This window comes from Barbus barbus, assembly GCF_936440315.1.
Source record: "Barbus barbus genome assembly, chromosome: 23".
Classification (NCBI taxonomy): domain Eukaryota; kingdom Metazoa; phylum Chordata; class Actinopteri; order Cypriniformes; family Cyprinidae; genus Barbus; species Barbus barbus.
In genome coordinates, this window is record NC_136751.1 from 15,364,421 (window position 1) to 15,387,488 (window position 23,068).

The following is a 23,068-nucleotide window of genomic DNA, read 5'->3' on the forward strand; positions in this document are numbered from 1 at the left end:
GTAACCCAAATGTTTTAGTCTTGGTACCAGCAGGGATTGTAGGTGGGGGGAGTGAATGCTCTCTCTTCCTCACCTCAGTCATGACCACCACGACTGAGGTGAGACCCTTGAGCAAGGCACCAAACCCCCAACTGCTCCCCAGGCTCTGCAGCAAAAATGGCTGCTCACTGCTCCGTGTGTGTGTGTGTGTGTGTGTGTGTGTGTGTGCACTTGTATGAGTTAAATGCAGAGCACAAATTCCGAGTATAGGACACCATGCTTGGCTACACGTCACGTCCTTTCCCTTTTCAGCAAGGAAGCATTAAACTGATAAAAAGTGAAAGCAAATCCATTAAGAATTAAAAATGTTGCAAAGATTTGTTTCAAATCCATTACATACTTCTATTTTTTTTCTTTTGAAATTTCTATTACTCAAAGAATTCTAAAAAATGTATTATGGTTTCCACAAAAATATGAATATTTTAAATGTTAATATTTTTAAAATACATTTGTTTCATACTAAGTATAGTTCAAATCTATTATCATAATTACTAGCATATTGCACAAGACTTACTGATATACAAATTATAATTACACTTTATTTGGAGTACTGCCTGTGCACAATGAATATTTTTAAAGATTAAAACTAAAATGTGTTTTAATGCCACTATTGATGAGAATTGTATGATCTTTGAATGATATAGATTTTTTTCCTCACATTTTGGCCTACCCTTTTGTGTACTAGCAGTGGCACTCGCTTCTAAGGCTTCCATCCCTTTGCTAGCGTTAGCCATTCCCGTGTGTTTTGTGAAAGTGGAAGATTGGGTGATATCTGTGCTATCGCTCATCCTGTGTAATCAGCATGCTGTGTCTGAGGTGTGTTTGAGGCTGAGTGGTGTGAGGCTGCCATGCTGATTCTCGCCTGCTCTCAGGTTCAGCCTTGCTGCTCTTCTCAGCGTCTTCTGACTGTAAAACACTGACATAGGAGACAAAATCAGAGAGGGCGAAGTGACCTTATTGCGCTCAATGAGGGGAGACATGTGTGGCGGTGACTAATGGCCCATATCTAGGCGAGAACGAGCTTGCGCATGAGTTTAACAATGTATGACTGAAAACAAATTATAACTCTGGCTACACCAATGACTACACCACTCCACTGATTATAGCAATCCCTGACCATTTATAAAGGAGCCGTGTGGACAGTGACTAATAGTGGGGGAAGCACGGTAAACAGGTAATATTTATAAAGAAATATGTATACTGTAAAATCTCATCTGTTGTGTAACTTACATTTACATGCTCATGTTGTTTCCGCTTCGTATAGACGGTTTAAATGGCAACAACATAAACAAACGTTACTGCGCATGCGTGCTTTTGTGGCCCTAACTTAACTTCCGGTAGACCAAATAGAATCAATAACAACAGCTAGCCTAAGTCCCTCTAGAGTAGATTATTTTTTGATAAGCAAAGTCTTCCTTCAGAAATACAGTAATATAAAAACACCCGCACATCATTTTGATTTTTAAACGTGCATTACGTGTTCATGTTTATTCAACGAAGCCTTTTGGAAAATCGGTCAGTTTTGATATCGTGGCGGGTTGCCACAAATAAATAAATGTATGGTAAACACATCCCACAGCACAACAACCTGAGCCCAACTTCATTACTCATCACTTCAACTTTGTAGCCGGAGCCACTAACCAGACCTATAAACAAACACAGACCGAAAGTTAACTTCGGGCCAGGCGTGTGCGCCCGATGAAACCGTCTATATCCTGACCTAACCTCTCAAGTCAAATATAGCCATCGCGGTGTTGTTTTGTTTCCATGGCAACAGGAGCTGACAAGTTCACTATTGTGTGTGCAACTGCTGTGCAGTGAACCTCGCAAGGACAACACTTTCTGTTGTTTGAAATGCTGGGTATGTAACTTCAGCTATTTTATATTAATACTAATTATTGCAATCTTTTCCTCAAGGATCTTTGTCTGTCACATTATGTTCAGTTCAGTAGTACTTTAGTAATATGAATGACAAATGCTGCCTCTCTGTTTCTCTTAAACGCTCAATTTTAGTCAATCAGTCAGTCGGGCGTCTTTGTCTGCTGGATGCTGATCTCCCCTGTGGCAACTGAGTGTTTCACAGTATACCACAACAGACTCTTTATTTCATGCCCGTGTCCTTCAAATAGCCCCTGCTCTCAGCCTATTATCACCATAATCATTTCTGTGTCCAAATACAGTAAACTGTGCAAAAAACCTCTCAGATATGCTAATGCATCATCTGGCTGTATTGTGCGTTATGCAATCTAAGACCATTATTGTTGCTTGTTGTTTATACATCCGATTATTTTAATGTTTTTTTTTTTTTAATGTAGCACCAGTTAAAGGTAAAAAGTGTTCTATCAACTCATAAATATAGAGTAGTATTGGACAAGCAGCTTTGTTTGTTAGTAATATAAAAATATATAACGTTCATACCTTGATAAGTCCTGCTGTGTAGCTGATGATAGTGGTGATGATTGTCCACAACAATGCTGGAAATAGAGAACATCATGAGACAAAAGCAATAGCCTTGTACAATCTGTCTTTTCCAGATCACCAGTTCAGTTATCGAAAACCTTCCCCTGTCTATTATAAGGCTCTTCACAACTCCGATATAAAGTTTACTGCAGATCTTTTTTACAACCTCCATTCTTGTGCTTAAATGTAAACAACTAGGGTCATTTGTTTGCTGCTTGTCCTTGCTAGATGTGTTTCCTTTTATCTTCATAACTAAGAGAATTCATGGATGGATATGATTTCAGGCCAAAGAGGGTATACATTCTCCCTGCAGACTAATTGCAATAACTGTAAGCTGCAATTTGCTATACGGGTTATTCAGACTGAATCAATCCTGAGAGAGTTAAAAATACAATATTTGTCATTTTGAACATTTTCTTTCTTCACTAGGCTGTTTCGATGGGACTAAAATGAATCTCATGGAAACAACACTGCCATGGAAACATTACACATGATGTATGTAACTTCAGCTATTTTATATTAATACTAATTATTGCAATCTTTTCCTCAAGGATCTTTGTTTGTCACGATATGTTCAGTTCAGTTTATTTCTTGAATAAATAGAATAGTGGTAAATTAATACTTAGCTATTGTAAAAGAAAGACCAATTGGTGAAACAACTATAGTTAATCATCTGCATGCCAAGATTAAATTTTAATCAGGACAGAAGCAATAATTATGCCGTTCTCATAAGAGCAAATAAACATGAATGCATCCACCATTAGGGCTGTTGACTCAAATATTAAAACAGTCTTTCAGTAGATGAAAACACTACAATCTCAAGTTAGAACACACAGATTTTTTCATGGGACATCCAAAGATGCAACTACATCGTTCATTTTTTATAAGCCTATAGCTTTCTTACATCACATGTTACAGATTAGCTTTGATAGTTTTAAAGTATCTCCTATTAGCTCTTTCAGTTATTATTATTTTTTTAGGGAGGTTTGGGTGGGTGGGGGGTTATCAAATATCTGTAAAAAGTAATGTTTCTTTTGGGGCAGCACTGGAAAGTTCTAGAATATTCTAGTCTATTAATGCTTTTTACAGTGTATATTGTTTCAAAGCAGCTTCATAGAAAAGGCATGCTAAAATATATGAGCATAATTATAAAATAGTGACTCATTGTGAAAGAATTAACAAGCAATGTTGATGACTATTAAAATTAATTGTTTTTATTAATTAAAATAAAAATATTAGATAAACTTTAAAACTTTTATCCAAATACAAGTTTAATACAAAAAACTAATGAAAATGCATTTCAGAACAAAAATTTATAGATATACATGGATAAATAACATTTTCAAACATGTTAAACTGGTTATTTTAACTAGTAGTAATATTTCTTAATATCTCTATTTTTACTGTTTTATTTTTACTATATAACGCAGTTTGCAGTTTACTGTGTTTGACCAAATTATGCAGCCTTGGTGAGCATAAGAAGCTTAAATCATTCTAATGATTCATTCACCAAATCAAGACAACTTTCAACAGTAACGTTGAACTTGAAATCGAGAATTGTTACCTTGTTATGCACACTTAAGCATCTGGAGAGACCACATTGTGAAATGAGGCCAGACTAGGCCAGACGTAAGTGGTATTTTAAATAAATGAACAACTGCTAAATTCAATACCCCCCCCCCCCCCCTCCCCCTTTAATTCTTTAACTTTGGTCTCCTATATCTGAGCTGCATTTCCCATGTTCCTGTTCTCCTTCCAACATTCAGCAGCACACATCATATCACTGATCGCGGGGGTCACATTGCCCCAGTGGAGCTGAGATGCAGAGCCGTATCTACCTTGATCTAATTACTAGGAGGATTCAACAGGACACTCGCGGAGTCTTCATTTCTTATTCCTTTTCATAATGTTCCTTATTCAAAGAGCTTTTCAAATTTGGTGTCATCATTCTGTACGTTCTCTGCGTAGGAGGGAGATCTCCCTGCAATACTGTACGACATGAAAGAGAAAATGCCCTCTACAATCATGAATCTATCAGAGCAGGTGTCAGCTTGATGTCATCACTCCCTGTATTGGCACTCACCATTAAACCGATCACCCTGGGTGCACAGAAAGGAGAGAAAATATTTTATAATTTCTTTACGTATACACGTTTTAGACCACAATACAAAATGAGACTCAAAATACATTGTATGGCTTTATATATTAAGGATAGTTCAACCATATTTTTTTCTTCTGCATGGTAATCGTGCAGTCGTCGTGTGAAGCCCTCTTAGTGTGAAGACCAAAGAGTGTAAAGACCATCGACTCTACCGTGCGACTCCACCGGGCAGGGACACCGGCAAGGGATAGTAGTAGCTTTTTATTTAATTTTTTCATTGATATGTTTATTATTGAAATGTTGTTGTTATATGCATGTGTTAATTTTATTTAATTTCTTTATTTTCTTAAATATGTGGGTAGATAGTATTTATAGAGTTGTAACTTTTTAGTTTTAGTTACTTTTTCTTATTTGTAAGTCGCTTTGGACAAAAGCGTCTGCTAAATGACAAAAGTAAAGTAAAGTAAGTAAAGTAAGTAATTCAGCATGATATGACAGCAATGGATATGACAATGTTAAAGTATTTGGTCTTGGTGGAATAGAAGCTGTGAGTATTTAAGACATACTGCTGCTGCACAAATAGCATATATAATAACCCATAGGAGATCCATACAGGTGGAGCTGGGGAAGGTGGTGGGTTTCAGAGGAACCAGCCATTTCAATGTAATGCAGCAAGTTCATTGGCTATGTATGCAACATGAACAAAACCAGCTTGTGCCAAGTAGTTTAACACTGTGAATATCATCATTTTGCGTTAACGACCCATCAGCCTGATCTAGAGTTTCAAGATAGAACTTGGTCTTTTGTCACTTCATTGTCATTTATAAATCCTCTTTCATGGCCTCATAGGATAGGGAAGTGTCCATCAGATGTGCATTTCAGAATCTCACCAAAACTAGTAGGTCATCTGGGTACTTTTCACCTGCTTTTTTAGGTTACTATATTACTCCATTGATATAATGTTTTTCATGTACTATATAGTAGCCTTAGTAGGGAAGTATTTGATTTTGGACGCAGTGCATGATAATCAGATGTGGGTGAACTACTAACAACATAGAAGCAAAATGAGTTAAGACATGTTTTTTGGGCATTAAATAATGGCACCAATAGCAGTAAACTGACTACTGAAAACCTTGCATGATTCATTAAAATACTCTGCTTCCATAAAATTTGTGCCTGAATAGAAAACTCCTACAAATGCATTTGCAATCAAAGAATTTAGATATACAAAGACAGTGCATTCATATTACTTATGAATGGGAGAAAATGCAACACACACAAAATGGCATAATATTCTCACCCTCTATATAAAAGCTAATTGCTAATTGGTCATTGCGTCACTGAAGCTGTTGTTAGAAGCTCCAATAGAATTATATAGAATTCTGCTATATAACAATATAACAATCAGTGTTCTGAGACACACCCTTAGGACCGAACATGTGCATTGGCTGGTCTTAATGCTATTTGAGCATTAAAAAAAAAATTACACCGTAACATTGCCAGATTTCACTGATATTTCAAATATGGAATTTAACTGTAAGTTTGGTGAACAGCTCGGAGAACTTGATGTTTCCTTTTTCAGAGCGTTAGGAGCTGTACTTGTATGACTGAAATGGCTGCCCAAGAGGCATTTCAAAGATGGCTGCCGAGTGAAATTACTTGCCTTAAAGGGCCTTTGTATGCAATAAGGTTAGTCACAAAACCGTTTCCACCTCAAGTCTTTAGTAAATCCTGCCTGATTTTTTTTTAACATCTGAAGACGATTTATGCTGGCACAAGCTGTTATTAAATATGGCCCTAAGAATGTTGGTGGAGTTTGCAGTACATTTAAAGCAAATCTGACATATCTTGTCAGACTCGACACAAATCAGTTATGAACAGAATCATAACTGATTTGTTGAGTCTTCTAATTTATAGTATTTGAAAAGGCAAACATATTTGTTTTAAAAGGAAGATCAAAATATGATATGTTCTAGAGTCTAGAGGTACTGCCAAGTCTATTTTTCCATTTACAATCTTACATCAGTAGGTGGTGATAACTGCCTTTATGAGTGAAGCATTAAATCATTCAGTCAGCTGATTAATTTGAACACTGATTTATTCAAGAACGAAACATGTGATTGTCTTTGAGTCACTGAAACATTCACTCAACGCGATTCACTCAAAAACACTGGTTCACTGGAACAAAACACAATTACTATGTTTAGACTGTGTAGCCAACTTGACAATATTTTTGTGAAATTTAATGACTTTTCAGATCGATTTAGTGACTTTTTTTCTACAAAAAAGTGACCAATCTAGCAACTACACAAATCTAGCTTCTGAGACTTACTATAAACGGATATATGCATAAAACAGTCTAGCAACATTTAGAACCTTTCAAGCAGGCTTGAGATAGGCATACTTTCCATTGAATGTAGTCTGCAAAAGTATGTGAAGCTCAGAAACGCCCAATGGTTTGTTCTTCTGTGGCACTGTTTGGAAATATTTTGTTGCTGGAGCAAAAACTGACTGCAATATTTTGTCTAAAGTGTTCATTATTGTATATGAAAAATGCTTCTGAAAAAATTAATGTAAGTTACATGACTAACTGAAGTCCATGTTACAAGAAAATATCAACATTCATGCAATTGCATTTTATAATGTTTGCTAGCTCTTAGTGATTCATAGTTCTTGTGATAGTGGGGAGAGAATGTAAAAATATTTTTAAAAAAGTATGAGGCAAATGTTCCTAAAAAGGTGTGCAGATGGTTATTTTGGAGAAGTTGTTTATACATTCCCTGCATCTCTTTCTGTTTCCCTGTCTAGTTTTGGTCCTTTGGCAATAATTGGTAATATTATTACATTTTTTGGTACGGTATGCCTTCAGCATCATTCTGGACACACGCTCACACAAACGCACACGCACACACACACACACAAAAAAATTATATATGTCAAGACATTTGCAAATATGATTAAAAGATGAATATGAGACAAAACTACAGAATGTCACAATTTATTATTAGCCGTTTCAACACATACATGTTTTACCAAATAAAAAGAACAGCACTTTTAGAGTCCATCCCACTCATTGATGTGAGCATAAGTATTGGGACAGTTAGTAGTAGTAGTAGTAGCCCTTTATTGTCACTAGTCACAAGGACCAGCGAAATTAGCCATCAACCTGTCCGTACATACACAAACATACATACAATACAATATGACAAGGGGGTGGACAGGACAGGAAGACAGGGAATTGAGGAAAAAATACAGCTTAAACATGAGGAAGGAGGGGAGAAAAAAATAACCCCCAGACTATGCTCCTATGGGAGTACAGTGTGAGAACAGAAAAAAACACCCCAGCAACAAAAGCACATAATCAATACACCATAGACACACGACTTGCAACAGGTGGGGGGTAATCCAGCTCCTACAAACAGCCATCCGGTCCAGCAGCTATTATCAGCGCCGATCGCAGACCCGCCTGTCGGACTGGCGGAACAAAGCAGCGAAGGCGAGGGATCGGGGGTGGGGGGGGGGTGAATGTAATGTCTGTATATATGGGTATGTGTGTGATGTGAGTTCTTGTATTTGTAGGCCTGGAAATCCACCCCGCTGGTATCCAAAACAAGTTGGCTCAGTCTGCAGATTGTGATAGCGATGCAGCAATTGCATTGCCATGGAAACGGTCTTGATCGGGACCCAGACGGAGTCGACAGTCACCAGGTGTCTGTGGGAGGGGTCAGGAAGCAAGAGCGTCTCACTGCAGTGCCCTTCCGGGGGAGTTGTTTCCAGAACGACCTTGTCCGAGGCAGTTCTGTTGTTTTGGGAAGCCGAAAGATGATAAGATTGTTTGGTCTTGGTGCGAGCGGCTGCATACCAATTTCACAGCTCTCTTTGTCCATTCTGGTCTCCAAGTCCATCAATTTTTCTCAGCACAGCCATGAGCTTCTCCATGATAGAATCCATATTGCGGTTGATGGTTTCAGTCTCAATGCTGACCGCTCTGCCCACTGCTTCAATCATGACGGGCAGCCTTGTGAGGCTTTGGGCAGCTGTTCCCGTCTTCTGAATTCTCTGATAACCCAGGGCAAAGCCTAATACAATCAGCAGAAAACCCGTTATCATGGTTCCGAATAGGTAGATGTCTTCAATGTCCTCCACGGAAAGAGCCGCCAGACACACGACCCACCATCTCTCCAATGCGTCCATCGTGTAGCCAGTAGCGAACGTCCCGTCCGGACAATTGGGCTCCCCCGAGCCCAGGGCTCTTGTAGAGAATATGGTGTCAATTGCGTTGAGAGACCAGTTGATCAAATCCATGATTTTTCGGTTTGGAGAGCAGTGCAGAAAGAGTCTCTCAAGTATTAGACAATAGACAAGACGAGAGAGCAAGCAGGGAAGATAAGGGGAGGAGAGGAGAGAAAAAGCGTCTGCCTTCGCAGAGAGCCAAGAGAAAATAGTTGAACATAAGGCAGATATAAAAGATTAAAAGCTATTATTTAGTTGCAGATCTCTTGCGCACAATTACAGCAGTGAGTCTGTGACCCATAGACATCACCAGACTCTTGGACTCATCCTTTGAAAATACTTTTCCCAGCCTTTAATGCAGCCAGTTCCAATTGTTGCTTGTTTTGGGGAGTTTCTGCCTTTAATCTCCTTTTCAGCTGGTGAAATTCATGTTCAATCGGATTTAAATCTGGAGATTGACTTGGGCAATCTAAGACTTTCCATTTCTTTGCCCTTATAAATTCCTTGACTGAACTGGCAGGGTGTTTTGGGTCATTGTCCTGATGCAATATGAAGCACTTCCCAATGAATCTGGTGGCATTTTCTCTCTGTGTCAAAGTCTCCTGAGGACAGTAGATTGTCAGAGCATCACCCCAGCTTTCTGGAAGTTGTTGGTGATTTTACAGACATGTCTTTTAGGATTCATTTTCACAGCTTTTATGATTTGTCTGTCATCAACTGCTGTTGTTTTCTCAGCCGATCAGGTAGTTGTTGGTTGCTGGTGTCGCTGGTGGTTTCCAAACTCTTGATTTCTCCATGCCCTTTGTTTTTGCTATAGCTCTAACTGACTTCTTTTATTTTGGCATCCAAATTGCTTGCTTTTCTCTCGAAGTCAGCTCCTTCATCTTCATCCTGGTTTGTGTGTGTCATCATCGAATGCAAGATTCAGAATGCAGAAGTAATGGATATAACTGATACGACACATTCCCTGCTTTTAATATCTGAAGAATTAATGCAACAGGACACAGCCGATCACTTAGAAAGACCTGTGAGGCAACTGTTCCAATACTTATACTAGCATCAGATAGAGGGATGAAACTCTAAGGGTGCTTTCACACTAGCACTTTCGGTGTGCACCCGGGTGCGATTGACTTCAGAGTTCGGTTCGTTTGGATGATGTGAACACTGACTTCCGACCTCGGGTGCGCACCCGCGAACCGCAACCGTGTCTGCTTAAAAACGGTAGTCTGGGGTACGGTTCATGTGAACTCCGGTATGGTTCGTTGCTGATGTGAACGAAATCGTACCAAATCATGGAAGTGAACTGCTATTAACGACGTATTATTTGATAAAAATGTGTGTTTGTGTGTTTCACTCACTTTCCTGACGAGCGGGACTGACGCGCTGCTAGCAGAGAGCTGTATATCTAATTTCTGTTCACTTTCAGCGTTCTTTAGAGCATTTGCAGTGCATTTAAGACGGACGTATAAGTGCCATTATGCACTGAAGCTTTGTAAAGAAAACAAACGGTTCAAAAACATAAATATATAAAAGTGCAGAGAGCAATCTTATGTATTTTGCCGCCTTCTACCGCGCCGTCGTTACTAAGCAACGGGGTAAACAGCTGCTGGCTTTATGACGCAAACGAACCATGGTTCGGACCCAAATAAAATATGAACGCAGTCGAGGGGGGAGCAATCGAACTCAGGTTCGGACCAGGCAATCGAACCAAGTGTGAAAGCACCCTAAAAGTGCTGAACTTCTTAGCTGGTAAAACATCTATGTGTTGAATCACCCAACAATAAAACGTGACATTCTATAGTTTTGTCTCATAATCATCTTTTAATCATATTTGTAAATGTCTTGACTCCACAGCCAACAGAGCAATTTTGACTTTACGGTTCCAATACTTTTGGAGGGCACTATATATACTATATATATACAGAATGTTTTTTTTTAGTGTTCGAACAAGTCTTTTTCAGCTCTGTTAACTTAAAGTACACACTCCCTTTTGTGTTTTCTTATTTTAATTGTATTGTTATAACCAAGCTGTCAAATCATACTGCATATTGTTTTTTTATTTATTTCTTGTTGCACAAATGCATTTATATTTAGTCAAAGAAATTTGCTATTTGCTATCGATCAGAAATATATTTGTGTACAAGATAAAGACATTTCTTTTCTTTGATGGTGTAAAAATGTCTCAAAGGGATTTTGACTTCTTGCCATGCATACATTGCCCTAATCACGAGTGGGCTTATATGGCTACAGTGAACTAAGATGGTGGTTTTTCATGTAATCCCTGCTGCTCAAAATCCCCTCTCTGGAGACTCTACATCTATTGAATCCATTAGTGGCCTATGCTTTCAACATCAAACCCCAAATCTCTGATTAAACCACTGTACGCCTCAACAGACTTTCATCTTAGTATGCTGCTGACTGACACTGAATGACAGAGCAGGCATGTCTGTCTCCCACAAATAGTAACAGAAGCTGACATGTATCAGCAATCTATCCTTGGGAAAGATGAGTTTTCAAGGTAGTCCATGCTAATACTCCAGATTTTTTTTCTTGACTTGATATTTCAACATTCTCTGGCTACTTTGACAGTCTTTGATAAATTTTTAATGCACTCCGAGGGATTCCATAGTAACTTTCACCATTCAGTGGTAATTTTCATCAGAGTATCATATCATTCCTCAGTACAGTATTTCTGAATCTTCAATATGCCATATATTGCTTGAAACAACAATAATAATAGTAAAATATGTGTAATAATAGTAAATGTTAATTAGATTAACATACAAATCTGTTGCAGTGGCAGATTTTAAACAGGCCAGTGATGCAGAGAGATACATGTTCTCTCTCTCTCTTTTTTTAAATTTTTTTTTTAAAAATAATATAGCATTAGACTTTGACAAACAATAGATTCAGTTACACACACATCTCAACACCTGGCACACAAAACACAAAAATGGTTACAATCAGTGTATAATTTCTAAACCCAAACAATTCATAGAAAATTAACTCCAGGTGATGCAAAACAACTTGCTTTCAAAATAACAGTGTAAATAAAACTGGCAAAATGCAACAATATTAATTATTCATGCCCTTATGCAAGCTGGGACTACCAGCACATTAGTCCAGTCTATATAACTTAATTTTATACCTTTTTTAAATTATTGACTGCTTGAGTCTGTTTTTTTTTTACTTTGGAATTAAATAGATGAGAACTTAATACAACAAACAGTCTTAATATTTAGTACATTAAAGCTGTTTTCACATGCTCAAGTATTAATGTTTAATATTCACAACTAACTAGAAAATATAAAATCTTTTTGCTTTATTTACTGTATTTTTTCTGCTGTATTATTTTCTGCTGTTCAGGGTCCTATTGCCCCAGCATGTTGATGGAAACGTAAAAAAAAAACAGTCTTTTCGATCAGAAGTCAAACTTAGGTCGTGACTCTCTGTGGATACTAAAAATCCCATTACCACCTAACCATCACATTTGCTGTTTGCCTACAACCGTCTCCATCTCCTCTCACCGTCAGCTGGTGTGTGGAGCGCATTCTTGTGCTCTTTATCTGGAGTTGCATCATCCAGGTAGATTATAAACACTGGCGGGGGCTCAGAAGATTCAGAAGATCTCTTTTTAAAATGTTTTGAGCATGAAAAAAGCTGTATATAAAAGTAAGGAATTATTATCAGTAACGTGCACATGCAGATTGTGCTAAACATTTCCTTGGAAGCTTATAAAAACAAAGGCCTGCACTAGCTCTTTTGGAGTGTGAGAGTGTGTATACCTCTTTTTGTTCTGGGACTTCATTAAACATGCCCTTTTTTAGCTGTCCTCACTCTCTCGCTGTTCTTTCCTTCTGTCTCTTTGTCTCTTGCCAGCACTACCACTATGTGAAGTGCAGTTCTGAAAGCCTGTCATTGTCTCATACCACACATCTTTAATGGAATCCTGCTGCGGCATCAAAGAATTGCGGCAACCTTCCTATCCCAAGCAATCCCTTGACAGTGTTGTGAAAGTTCTGTCTATGTGGAAGGGGGTGGATGGGCATCAGTAAAGCGTGCTTGGCTCACGCTGTTTGTTGGAGAATTGTTATTCCAATAACAGGCTGAGTTTAAACTGTGAATGGTGTATTATCTTGTTTCACAGTTTGGGAAGTGAAGAATTTAAAGGTATAGTTCACCCAAAAATGAAAACATTTCATTTACTTTCATCATGTCTTTCCAACCACCTGTGACTCTCCCATGAGACCCCAAAGGAAAATATTGGAAGAGTTGTTCTTTTCCATGCAGGGAATGGGGCTTTAAAACTCGAAAACACCATAAAAGTTTTACAAAAGTGGTCTATATAGGGTGATCATCTGTCCAGTTTTAGGTCAGACAGTCTGGTTTTGAAATACCATGTTCACCTACCTGCACCGCTTTCATTTGTCCTCCTAAAATCATCACTGTTTTACACTTTATCCAATGGTATCTAATAATAAATTAATGAATTTAAAAATATACCATGTTTTAGTTAATATTACACGGCCTACATTTTAAGGCCAGTTCACACTGCATCGATAGATGCAGATAAACAGCAACAGACACGTTTAATGGGTTTTGTCTGATCAGTGTGTAAGGTCCACGCAATTGGCCCAACGAAGGTATCCAATGGTGGCTGAAGGTTTCATCCGTCATCATCAACATCAACATATACCCCAAAGACAACTAACATAATGGGGTATTTAATAAAGAACCATTAATTACCTATAAAAGGGCTAGTAATATAAGGAATAGAGTTGTAAAAGCATGTTCTATATACATACTTTTACAGGTCAGGTTTGATTGGGCAATTTTAAATGTGGCAATTGTGTTAACTGTAAATTCACATAAAATGTAAAGTTTTTTTTAATCATCCTGAAAATAAAAGTCCTATTTTATCAAGAGTTTTATAACATGTAAGACAAATAATGTGATTTATATACAGGTGCATCTCAATAAATTAGAATGTTGTGAAAAAAGTTAATTTTTTCTTGTAAGTTATTTCAAAAAGTGAAACTTTCATATATTTTAGATTCATTGCATGTAAAGTAAAACATTTCAAATGTTTTTTTGTTTTAATTTTGATGATTAGAGCTTACAGCTCATGAAAGTCAAAAATCAGTATCTCAAAACATTAGAATATTTACATTTGAGTTTCAATTAATGACCATCCCTACAGTATAAATTCTGGGTATCTCTTGTTCTTTGAAACCACAATAATGGAGAAGACTGCTGACTTGGAAATGATCCAGAAGACGAACATTGACGCCCTCCACAAAGAGGGTAAGTCACAGAGGGTCATTACTGAAAGGTGTGGCTGTTTACAGAGTGCTGTATCAAAGCATATTAAATGCAAAGTTGACTGGAAGGAAGAATTTGGGTTGGAAAAGGTGCACAAGCAACAGGGATGACTGCAAGCTTGAGAATACTGACAAGCAAAGCTGATTCAAACACTTGTGAGACCTTCACAAGGAATGGACTGAAGCTAGTCTTCAGGAAAAGGGCTACCAAGCCACTTCTGAACCAGAGACAACGTCAGAAGCGTCTTACTTGGGCTGTGGAGAAAAAGAACTGGACTGTTGCTCAGTGGTCCAAAGTCCTCTTTTCAGATGAAAGTAAATTTTACATTTCATTTGGAAATCAAGGTCCCAGAGTCTGGAGGAAGAGTGGAGAGGCACAGAATCTATGTTTCTTGAAGTCCTAGATTTGGGCTGCCATGTCATCTGCTGGTGTTGGTCCACTGTGTTTTCTGAAGTCCACAGTCAACACAGCCATCTACCAGGAAATTTTAGAGCACTTCATGTTTCCTTCTGCTGACAAGCTTTATGGAGATGCTGATTTCATTTTCCAGCAGGACTTGGCACCTGCCCACACTGCCAAAGGTACCAAAAGTTGGTTCAATGACCATGGTGTTACTGTGCTTGATTGGCCAGCAAACTTGCCTGACCTGAACCCCATAGAGAATCTATGGGATATTGTCAAGAGTAAGATGAGAGACACCAGACCCAACAATGCAGATGACCCGAAGGCCGCTATCAAAGCAACCTGGGCTTCCATACCACCTCAGCAGTGCCACAAACTGATCACCTCCATACCACGCCGAATTGAGGCAGTAATTAAAGCAAAAGGAGCCCCTACCAAGTATTGAGTGCATATACAGTAAATTAACATACTTTCCAGAGGGCAAATAATTCACTAAAATTTTTATTTTTTATTAAATGTGAGCCTAAACCATCACAATTAAAAGAACCAAAGACTTGACTACTTCAGTCTGTGTGCATTGAATTTATTTAATACACGAGTTTCACAATTTGAGTTGAAATACTGAAATAAATGAACCTTTCCATGGCATTCTAATTTATTGAAATGCACCTGTAATTCTATGTCCATGTAATAAAATTTGTTGAGGAAACATCCCGTTCATTAAAGGAAAGGATCACAGAGCACAGAAGTGCAATAAATAGAAAGGATCTAAAGAGTCCTGTTGCAAGACATGTTTGTGAATGTAACCATAAAATATCATCTCAATTCATTCCTGGTTTTCCGCTAATTTTCTTAAACTTAACAATTCTAAAACAGAAGTCCTTCTCATAGGTACCCCATCCATTCTCTCCAAATACAAATGCTCTTCAATAGTCATTAATAACTTATCTGTTTTTCCTTCCCCTCAAGTTAAGAGCCTGGGCGTCATCCTCGATAGTACATTATCTTTTCGGTCACATATCAATACTATCACTCGATCTGCATATTTTCACTTACGTAATATCTCTCGTCTTCGTCCTTCACTCACCCCCCACACCACTGCTATCCTCGTGCACTCCCTCGTCACCTCCCGGATTGATTATTGCAATTCGCTTCTCTATGGTCTTCCTAATAAATCCCTCCAGAAACTGCAGCTCCTTCAAAACTCTGCAGCACGGATCATAACTCAGACTCCGAACTTTTTCCATATCACTTCTACTTTGCAACAACTCCACTGGCTCCCCATAAAACAAAGAATTAACTTTAAAATACTCCTCATTACATTTAAAGCACTTCATAGTCTGGCCCCTTCTTATATCTCGGATCTTCTTCATGTTGTTATTCCAGCTCGCACTCTTCATTCTTCCTCTACTCTTCAGCTTTCTGTTCCACCCGTTAAACTTGTGACCATGGGCCGCAGAGCATTTGGTTGTGCTGCTCCCCAGCTCTGGAATTCCCTCCCCCCAGATCTCCGTGCCATAGACTCTCTTCCGTTGTTCAAATCTAGACTCAAGACTTATCTGTTTCGTTTGTCTTACATCGATTAGTCATGTACTTACCTTGTCATGTTGCACCTTGTTTTAACTGTTACCTGCTCTGATGTTTTAAGTGTATTTTGTTCGTTGATTTGTACAGTGTCCTTGGGTGTCCTGAAAGGCGCTTTCAAATAAAATGTATTATTATTATTATTATTATTATTATCTTTCTTCTTTCTTGGAATTGAAAAGGTTAAACAGAATTCAAGAGGTGGTAACATTGATTGTATAAGAAAGAAGCGGGGAGTGTTTTGGATTTGAAAATTCTGTTTCCAAATGGTATGAACAAGGACTTTTCTCTTAGAGTTTCTATGATGTAATGTATGTTTTTTAATGTGTGTTAATTTGATGTGGACTTACTCTGATTGGGTGATTGTTACTTGTGGAGAGTTAACTCCTATTAATCAGTGTGATGACTTGAGTTAAGCTTGTCAGCTGTTGCTAATTTGTGAATGAGTAATCCAGTACGGAGATGTGCTTTTCGCGTATAATGTGCGTTGAATACCCTGAGGAAGGCTCTTACGCTGAAACATGTCGGTATTGTTTAAGTAATAAAGTCTCCTTCATCACAAGTAGTGCTGGAATCTTTTTTTCTCACACTTGAATAAAGCAACATTATCTCTAGCCAGAGGTCATGACCACTACTAAGATATAAGCCGACCAACATTACTTTCTCTGATAGTAGCTTTGGTTTGGTTGTGTCATGGTTTCCCATATATACTTAGCTAGAGTAACATTACAGTAAATAGAGGTTAGGCTCACCCTATTTAGGTTGGTTGAATAACATCCAGTTGACCTAAACGGAAATTCTTTTAGCCCTTACAGTCCAAGTACACTTGAACTAATATCAAGTGTTAGCTGGATCTCTAAAGTAGAGCCCTGCACGGGCCTCAAATTTAGGCCCTAGCCCGGCCCTGGCCCGAGACTCTCAGGCCCTAGCCCGGCCCACGTCCGACACGAGCCCGTCTTTTTTTCCCCCTTCTCCTAAAACAGTTTATACTACTGTTTCGGCTATTAAAATAGTTCCATTTTGTGTGTAATGGCAAAATTATTATATTTCGTTTTGTTTTTTTATTAAATTAATTTAGAAAAACGTTTGGAGCATTTTTGTTCGTTAAATAGCCTACAAGTTTTTGTTTTTTTTAAAGTAACGACCAAGGGGCCAGCGGCATGAGCTGATCATAGCCTATGTTTGATCAATTTAGCCTTCTCATATCATCACGACTTGCCTAAAATAAAATCTATAGATATACTAAAACAGTTCAAGTATATAACAATGTTTAAACGTTAAACCTGCTATAATAATAATGTGCGCTAGCCTATATCTAAGTTTGTGTGGAGAGTGGAAGCTAAAGCGCGCTCTGCAGGACATGGAGGCACCAGCAAACACTTGCATTGCTTTCAGTGGAAACAAATAATAGCCTTTCGGACATCATTAGGACCTGTAAAGGGTCTACTTGTATTTGTGTGCACTCACAATACCAACAAAAGGTAGTTCTTTTATAAAACAAAGAAAACAAGCATGCGCTTCCTGCCGTCTTGAACAGGAGCGCTTCACAAAAATGAACCGAAGCTGAGCGAATACATGCCTCACAGACATGATATATATATCTATAGAAAGCTTTCAATTATCACTTAACGAAATAAATTGAAAACAAACTCTTTTATTATAATTTTAATCATAATCAATAAAGACGCATTTCTCTCTAAAGGTGCGTCTAATGAGGAGACGGCGAGTCAGGATCAGCAACTTCATCCTTGCGACACAGACTCAGAAAACATTAGTTTATTAGTAAATAATTCAAATATCTCCTTACTATTTCCCGCAGACACATTCATGGTTATGTTTGCTGGGATTTTTCAGCAAGCTTTAGCCTATTGAATGCAGAACTATTCAGCTGCTGAAGTCATTTGCGCACCTGCTGCTGCGGGACACTAAACACCATCGAGCTGCTCTCAGTCGTGGCACGGTCTCGTGTTGTCTCCACCAGCGCGGCAATTTTTTTCATCGCTAATCAATAGATGTCTACATTATAAAATAAGGAGAAACTATGCGTCTGAACTATGATGTGGAAATTGGCCCGAAGCCCGGCCCTAGAGGCGTAAAAAAAGTCGGGGCCCATCGGGCCCGGGCCGAAATGCAGGGCTCTACTCTAAAGATCCAGTTGTTGTGCCCATATGCTCCATCATATGTTACTAACCTGATGCAGAAATGCGGTAATAAGGATGCAACGTAATCTACTAGTCAACAATTTCAGAGAAAACACTAAAAAAATTTACATTTTGAAAAATTTTGGAAACTGACAAATAAATATTGGCTCAACAAATTGCTTCCCAATAATTGTCCCCAAACAAAAAAATGCACTGTAGTAATTTTAGCTGAAGGTCTGAAGTTAAAATAAAAAATTTACATTCACAGAACATATTAAATTGTGCTCAGCCAATCTATCAAGCAGAAGTGAAAAATCTGTGTTGGCCGAACAAGCTTTGCAGCAAAAAACGTGTGCGCATGCGCCTGAGAGAAACCGAATTCACCGCAGTAGTGAATTCAAGTTCCTGTGCGTGGTGAGAGCGAGAGAGCCGAGCCGATCAAGTAGGGCTCGCTGCAGTCCACAAGATCCACCTGTTAGTTTCTAACATAGTTTCTGCTATAACTTTTTTTTTTTTTTGTTCCCATTAGTGTAACCCACCATTGCTAGGTCTGAGCTCACGAGGCACCATTTAGTGTAGAAAAGGAACCACTACGAATTTCACTGTGAGTATTTAACAGTAGTTTTTATTGGATATATGTTTATTCCATATTAGTGTCAAATACTATTAGCTCTTAGATGTCATTTGTGAGGAGTTGCTTTATTGAGAGCTGCCATGAGACATGGCTCGGTATAACGTAGGCTGTTAATTCTAATGTAGACTTAGTATTGATATTATTATTATTATTATTTTACAGAGTACAGATCCATTGGAGAAAAATGGGAATTCTTGAAAAAGTAAGGAGCAGCAGTTGCACTCCAAGGGCGCTATCAAGTGTGCTGAATGTCTCCGTTGTCCTGGAAGAGGAGCTGAAGCATGACAATTTAGTAGACTTTGTTAATGAATTTATTGTACTTTTTTGGATTATTGTATGCACTCATCCTGGAGTACAACAAGGATTTAAAGGGATAGTTTACCCAAAAGTGAAAATTCTGTTATTAATTACTTACTCTCATGTCGTTCCAAACCCATAAGTACTTTGTTCATCTTCAGAAAACAAATGAAGATATTTTTGATAAAATCCGATGATGAAATTTGTTTGATGAAATTTTTGATGAAACAACGGTCTTATTGATGTGGAACCACATGAGGGTAATTAATGACATAATTTTAACCTCAAAGTACCTCTTATGAATTTTTTTGGCAAACATTTGACGTGTAAGATGCAGTTTCATGAGCTCAAAGTACCTCTTGTGAGAATGGTAGAGTTCATGTGAACTCTACTCTGTTCATGTACTCTAAACACTGGGTGAAGTAACCTCAGATAAATTATTACTATTATTTATTAAATTATTATTATTTTATGGTGTTTTTGACATTTTTGCATGTTTGTGAATGTATTAATTTATAAGGTGCAATTCATCAGCTTTGTGTATCTTACGAGAATTAAAATGCATGATTTTGTAAGGTATACTGTGTAGAAAATTTCAATGTACCTATAATTTTAAGGTATTTTCACAATATTGCTGTATATTTCATTAAAAGTATTAAAATGTGGCAGTGTTTAGTGTATCATTATTTAATAATATTTTCCTTTTCTTTTGGGACAACAGGGAATAAACAATTCAGTAAGGTTGCTTTAGCACTTCTTTTTTCCCAATTGGCTCAACATATTATTTCTCATTGAGCCAATGTTAACAGACTGTTTCTAGAATTGATAAAATTCAGCTAGCAGAAATTCAATTGGGCCAATTGAAAAATTTTGATGTAATCAGTCACTAGAAAATTTTGAATTGGGGCGGTCTAAAATTTTTTACAGTGCAGAATCAATTTAAATGTGACAATTTATTATCAGTCAGGTAAATATGTATTATGCCAATTACATATTCACTTCAGAGATAATCAATAGAAGACATCAAATCCTCAAAATAATCTAAGAATAAAGGATGCTGTAACGGTTCAGTGATTGTAGTCAGTGAGGCGCAAGACGAAGGTATAAACAAAAGTAGGAATCTTTAATGAACAGCTTCAACACACTTAAGACACTTAGTTAACTTCAAGATCCGACAAACATAAAGGCAGAACTGAGGACTTATAAAGGGAGAGGAACAAACGAGGAAACAAGATGATTAAATCAAACACAGGTGATGGGGATCATTAATTAACAGAACTAGGACAGGAACTAAAACAGGAAGAACCAAATAAGGTAGAAACAGAACAAAACCAAAACTGACACGTTACAGTATCTCCCCCTCCCGGAAGGTGCGTCCCGCACCGTAACAGCAACATCGGGCAGGGGGGGGCGGGCGGATCTGGAGACTCGGGAGACCATGGCGGGACTGGAGACTCGGAAGACCATGGCGGGACTGGAGACCCGGGAGGCCCCGGCAGGACTGGAGACTCGGGAGGACATGGTGGATCAGGAGACTCGGCACGCCATGGCGGATCAGGAGACTCGGCATGCCATGGCAGATCCAGAGACTCTGCATGCCATGGCGGATCAAGAGACACGGGAGGCCATGGCGGATCGGGGTCCTTGGACGGCCATGGCGGGATTGTAGGTTTGGAAGGCTATGGCGGATCGGGGAGCTTTGTGGCCTTGGCCTTTGGCCTTTGGCCTGGCCCCACAGACTGAGGCTATATGGCCCCCCCCAAAAAAATTTATTTGGGAACGTTCCCCTCTGGCGGCCATACTGGAGGAGCAGGTTCATGGGAACGCTCAGGAGGAACGGGCACATGAGGGCGCTCTGGAGGAGCGTGCACTTGAGGGCGCTCTGGAGGAGCGGGCACTGGAGGGCGCTCTGGAGGAGCGGACTCTTGGGGGTGCACGGGAGGCGCGGAGCTGTACAGAACCAGCGGAGACGAAGGAGAGCTGGACGGGACCAGCGGAGACATAGGAGGGCGCTCTGGTAGCGCGGACACTTGAGGGCGCTCTTGCAGCGCGGACTCTTGAGGGCGCACGGGAGGCGCGAAGCTGGATAGAACCAGCGGAGACAAAGGAGAGCTGGATGGGACCAGCGGAGACGCAGGTGGGCTGGACGGGACCAGCGGGAACTCAGGTGGGCGCTTGCAAGGTGCAGGCACTAGAGGGCACTGGCGAGGAGCAGGCACTGGAGCCCAAGACATCCCCTCATATATTATTAGCACTCCTACCGGTACCCGAATTTCCTCCCTCGGCGGCTCAGAGTGAGCCGTAGTAGGTGGCGGAGCCCTCTTCGCAGCGGACGGCGCAACGTTCTTCGCCTTTTGCGGCGGTCTTATCTTCGCCGCGGGTGGCGGAACTATAGGGTTGGGCAGGCGGGAGGAGCCGTTGGCGAGGTATGTGGAGGATCCCGGCGAGGAATGAGCTGGGGAGACGCTGTGTGTTCCTGCTGGAGCGGAATGACGAGTTTGGGGAATCTCCTCGACTTCTTCATCGAGTCCATTGAGGAAGAAAATGAGATTAATGAGCTCGACCAAGGAAAAATCACCTGTGGGAAGCTCACAGCGAATAACCTCGTCATTCAACCCCAGCAGGAAACGCGCACCCAGAGCTGCGTCGTGCCAGCTCACCCGGTTGGCAAGCTCGAGAAATTCCTCCACATATCGCGCCAACCTCAGGCCGCCCTGCCGCAACCTGCATAGCGCGACTTCGGCCGGAGTCATGATGTCCTTGGTCTCCGGCGTTCATGTGGCTTTCTGGCAGCGGTCGGATCTTCTGTAACGGTTCAGTGGTTATAGTCAGTGAGGCGCAAGACGAAGGTATAAACAAAAGTAGGAATCTTTAATGAACAGCTTCAACACACTTAAGACACTTAGTTAACTTAAAGATCCGACAAACATAAAGGCAGAACTGAGGACTTATAAAGGGAGAGGAACAAACGAGGAAACAAGATGATTAAATCAAACACAGGTGATGGGGATCATTAATTAACAGAACTAGGACAGGAACTAAAACAGGAAGAACCAAATAAGGTAGAAACAGAACAAAACCAAAACTGACACGTTACAGATGCATACCTGACTTCAGTAAAATACATAGTATGGCGTGTATGGGCACACTCCATGCTACAGGCTCATCATGGCTACAGAAGCTCCCCGATCTTCTTGCAACATTTCTTTAAATGCTCAGACCAAGACAAACATCTTTCAAATAAAGACAGGAACTAACAATTGGATTTTGCATTGATCAAGTCCCTGACATTGAGAGTTTTACACCTTTTGGGGACAGATTATCATTTGGTTGAAAGACACTGGGAAATGGCACACCCTCTACAGTGAGCAAATATCTCTAAACTCTTAGGATCTTTATTACCTTTTAGCCTACGTTTTGTAAGATTGAGACCATTGTACCAGTCACACAGAGACAATTCAAATGATACCAAACATGGCTGTGAATATCACTTTCATTCATGTAGAACATTGTCGACCATTCTGAGTGAGCTGAGTGAAGGGAGATGGGTCAGATGAAGGAAGTGGATGAAAAGGATAGGTGAGAAGGGACTTTTCTTGCATCTTCTCTCAGTGAGATGTCGAAATGGATGTCTGTATTGTAATACGCTGTGTGTGTATTTTCCGTATCTCAGAAGATCAAAATGTCTTAGGTTCTTCAAGTCTTACAAGTACATTAACCCAGTCAGCATCTATTGGCATTGATTGGCCCTTATTTTCACAGGTTGAACATGTCAAATCTGTGTCAGAAGTGACATACTGTAATCTGGAGACTGTCGGCATTGGCCTTTAGACACAATACTGTCAGTATTGACTG

The 23,068-nt window shown here is 39.4% G+C and overlaps 1 protein-coding gene across 1 annotated transcript in view; it reads right to left on the reverse strand.

The window, feature by feature from the left end:
• The window catches only part of LOC306843003 (centrosomal protein of 126 kDa-like), a gene marked incomplete at its 5' end in the record, with an annotated part of 45,946 nt that extends 23,980 nt beyond the window's left edge, over positions 1-21,966 (reverse strand). The window contains 2 exon segments of the mRNA XM_079374250.1: positions 2,458-2,513; positions 21,475-21,966. Of these exon segments, the coding sequence (XP_079230376.1) occupies positions 2,458-2,513; positions 21,475-21,966 (548 nt within the window).
• Positions 21,967-23,068: the final 1,102 nt, after the last annotated feature.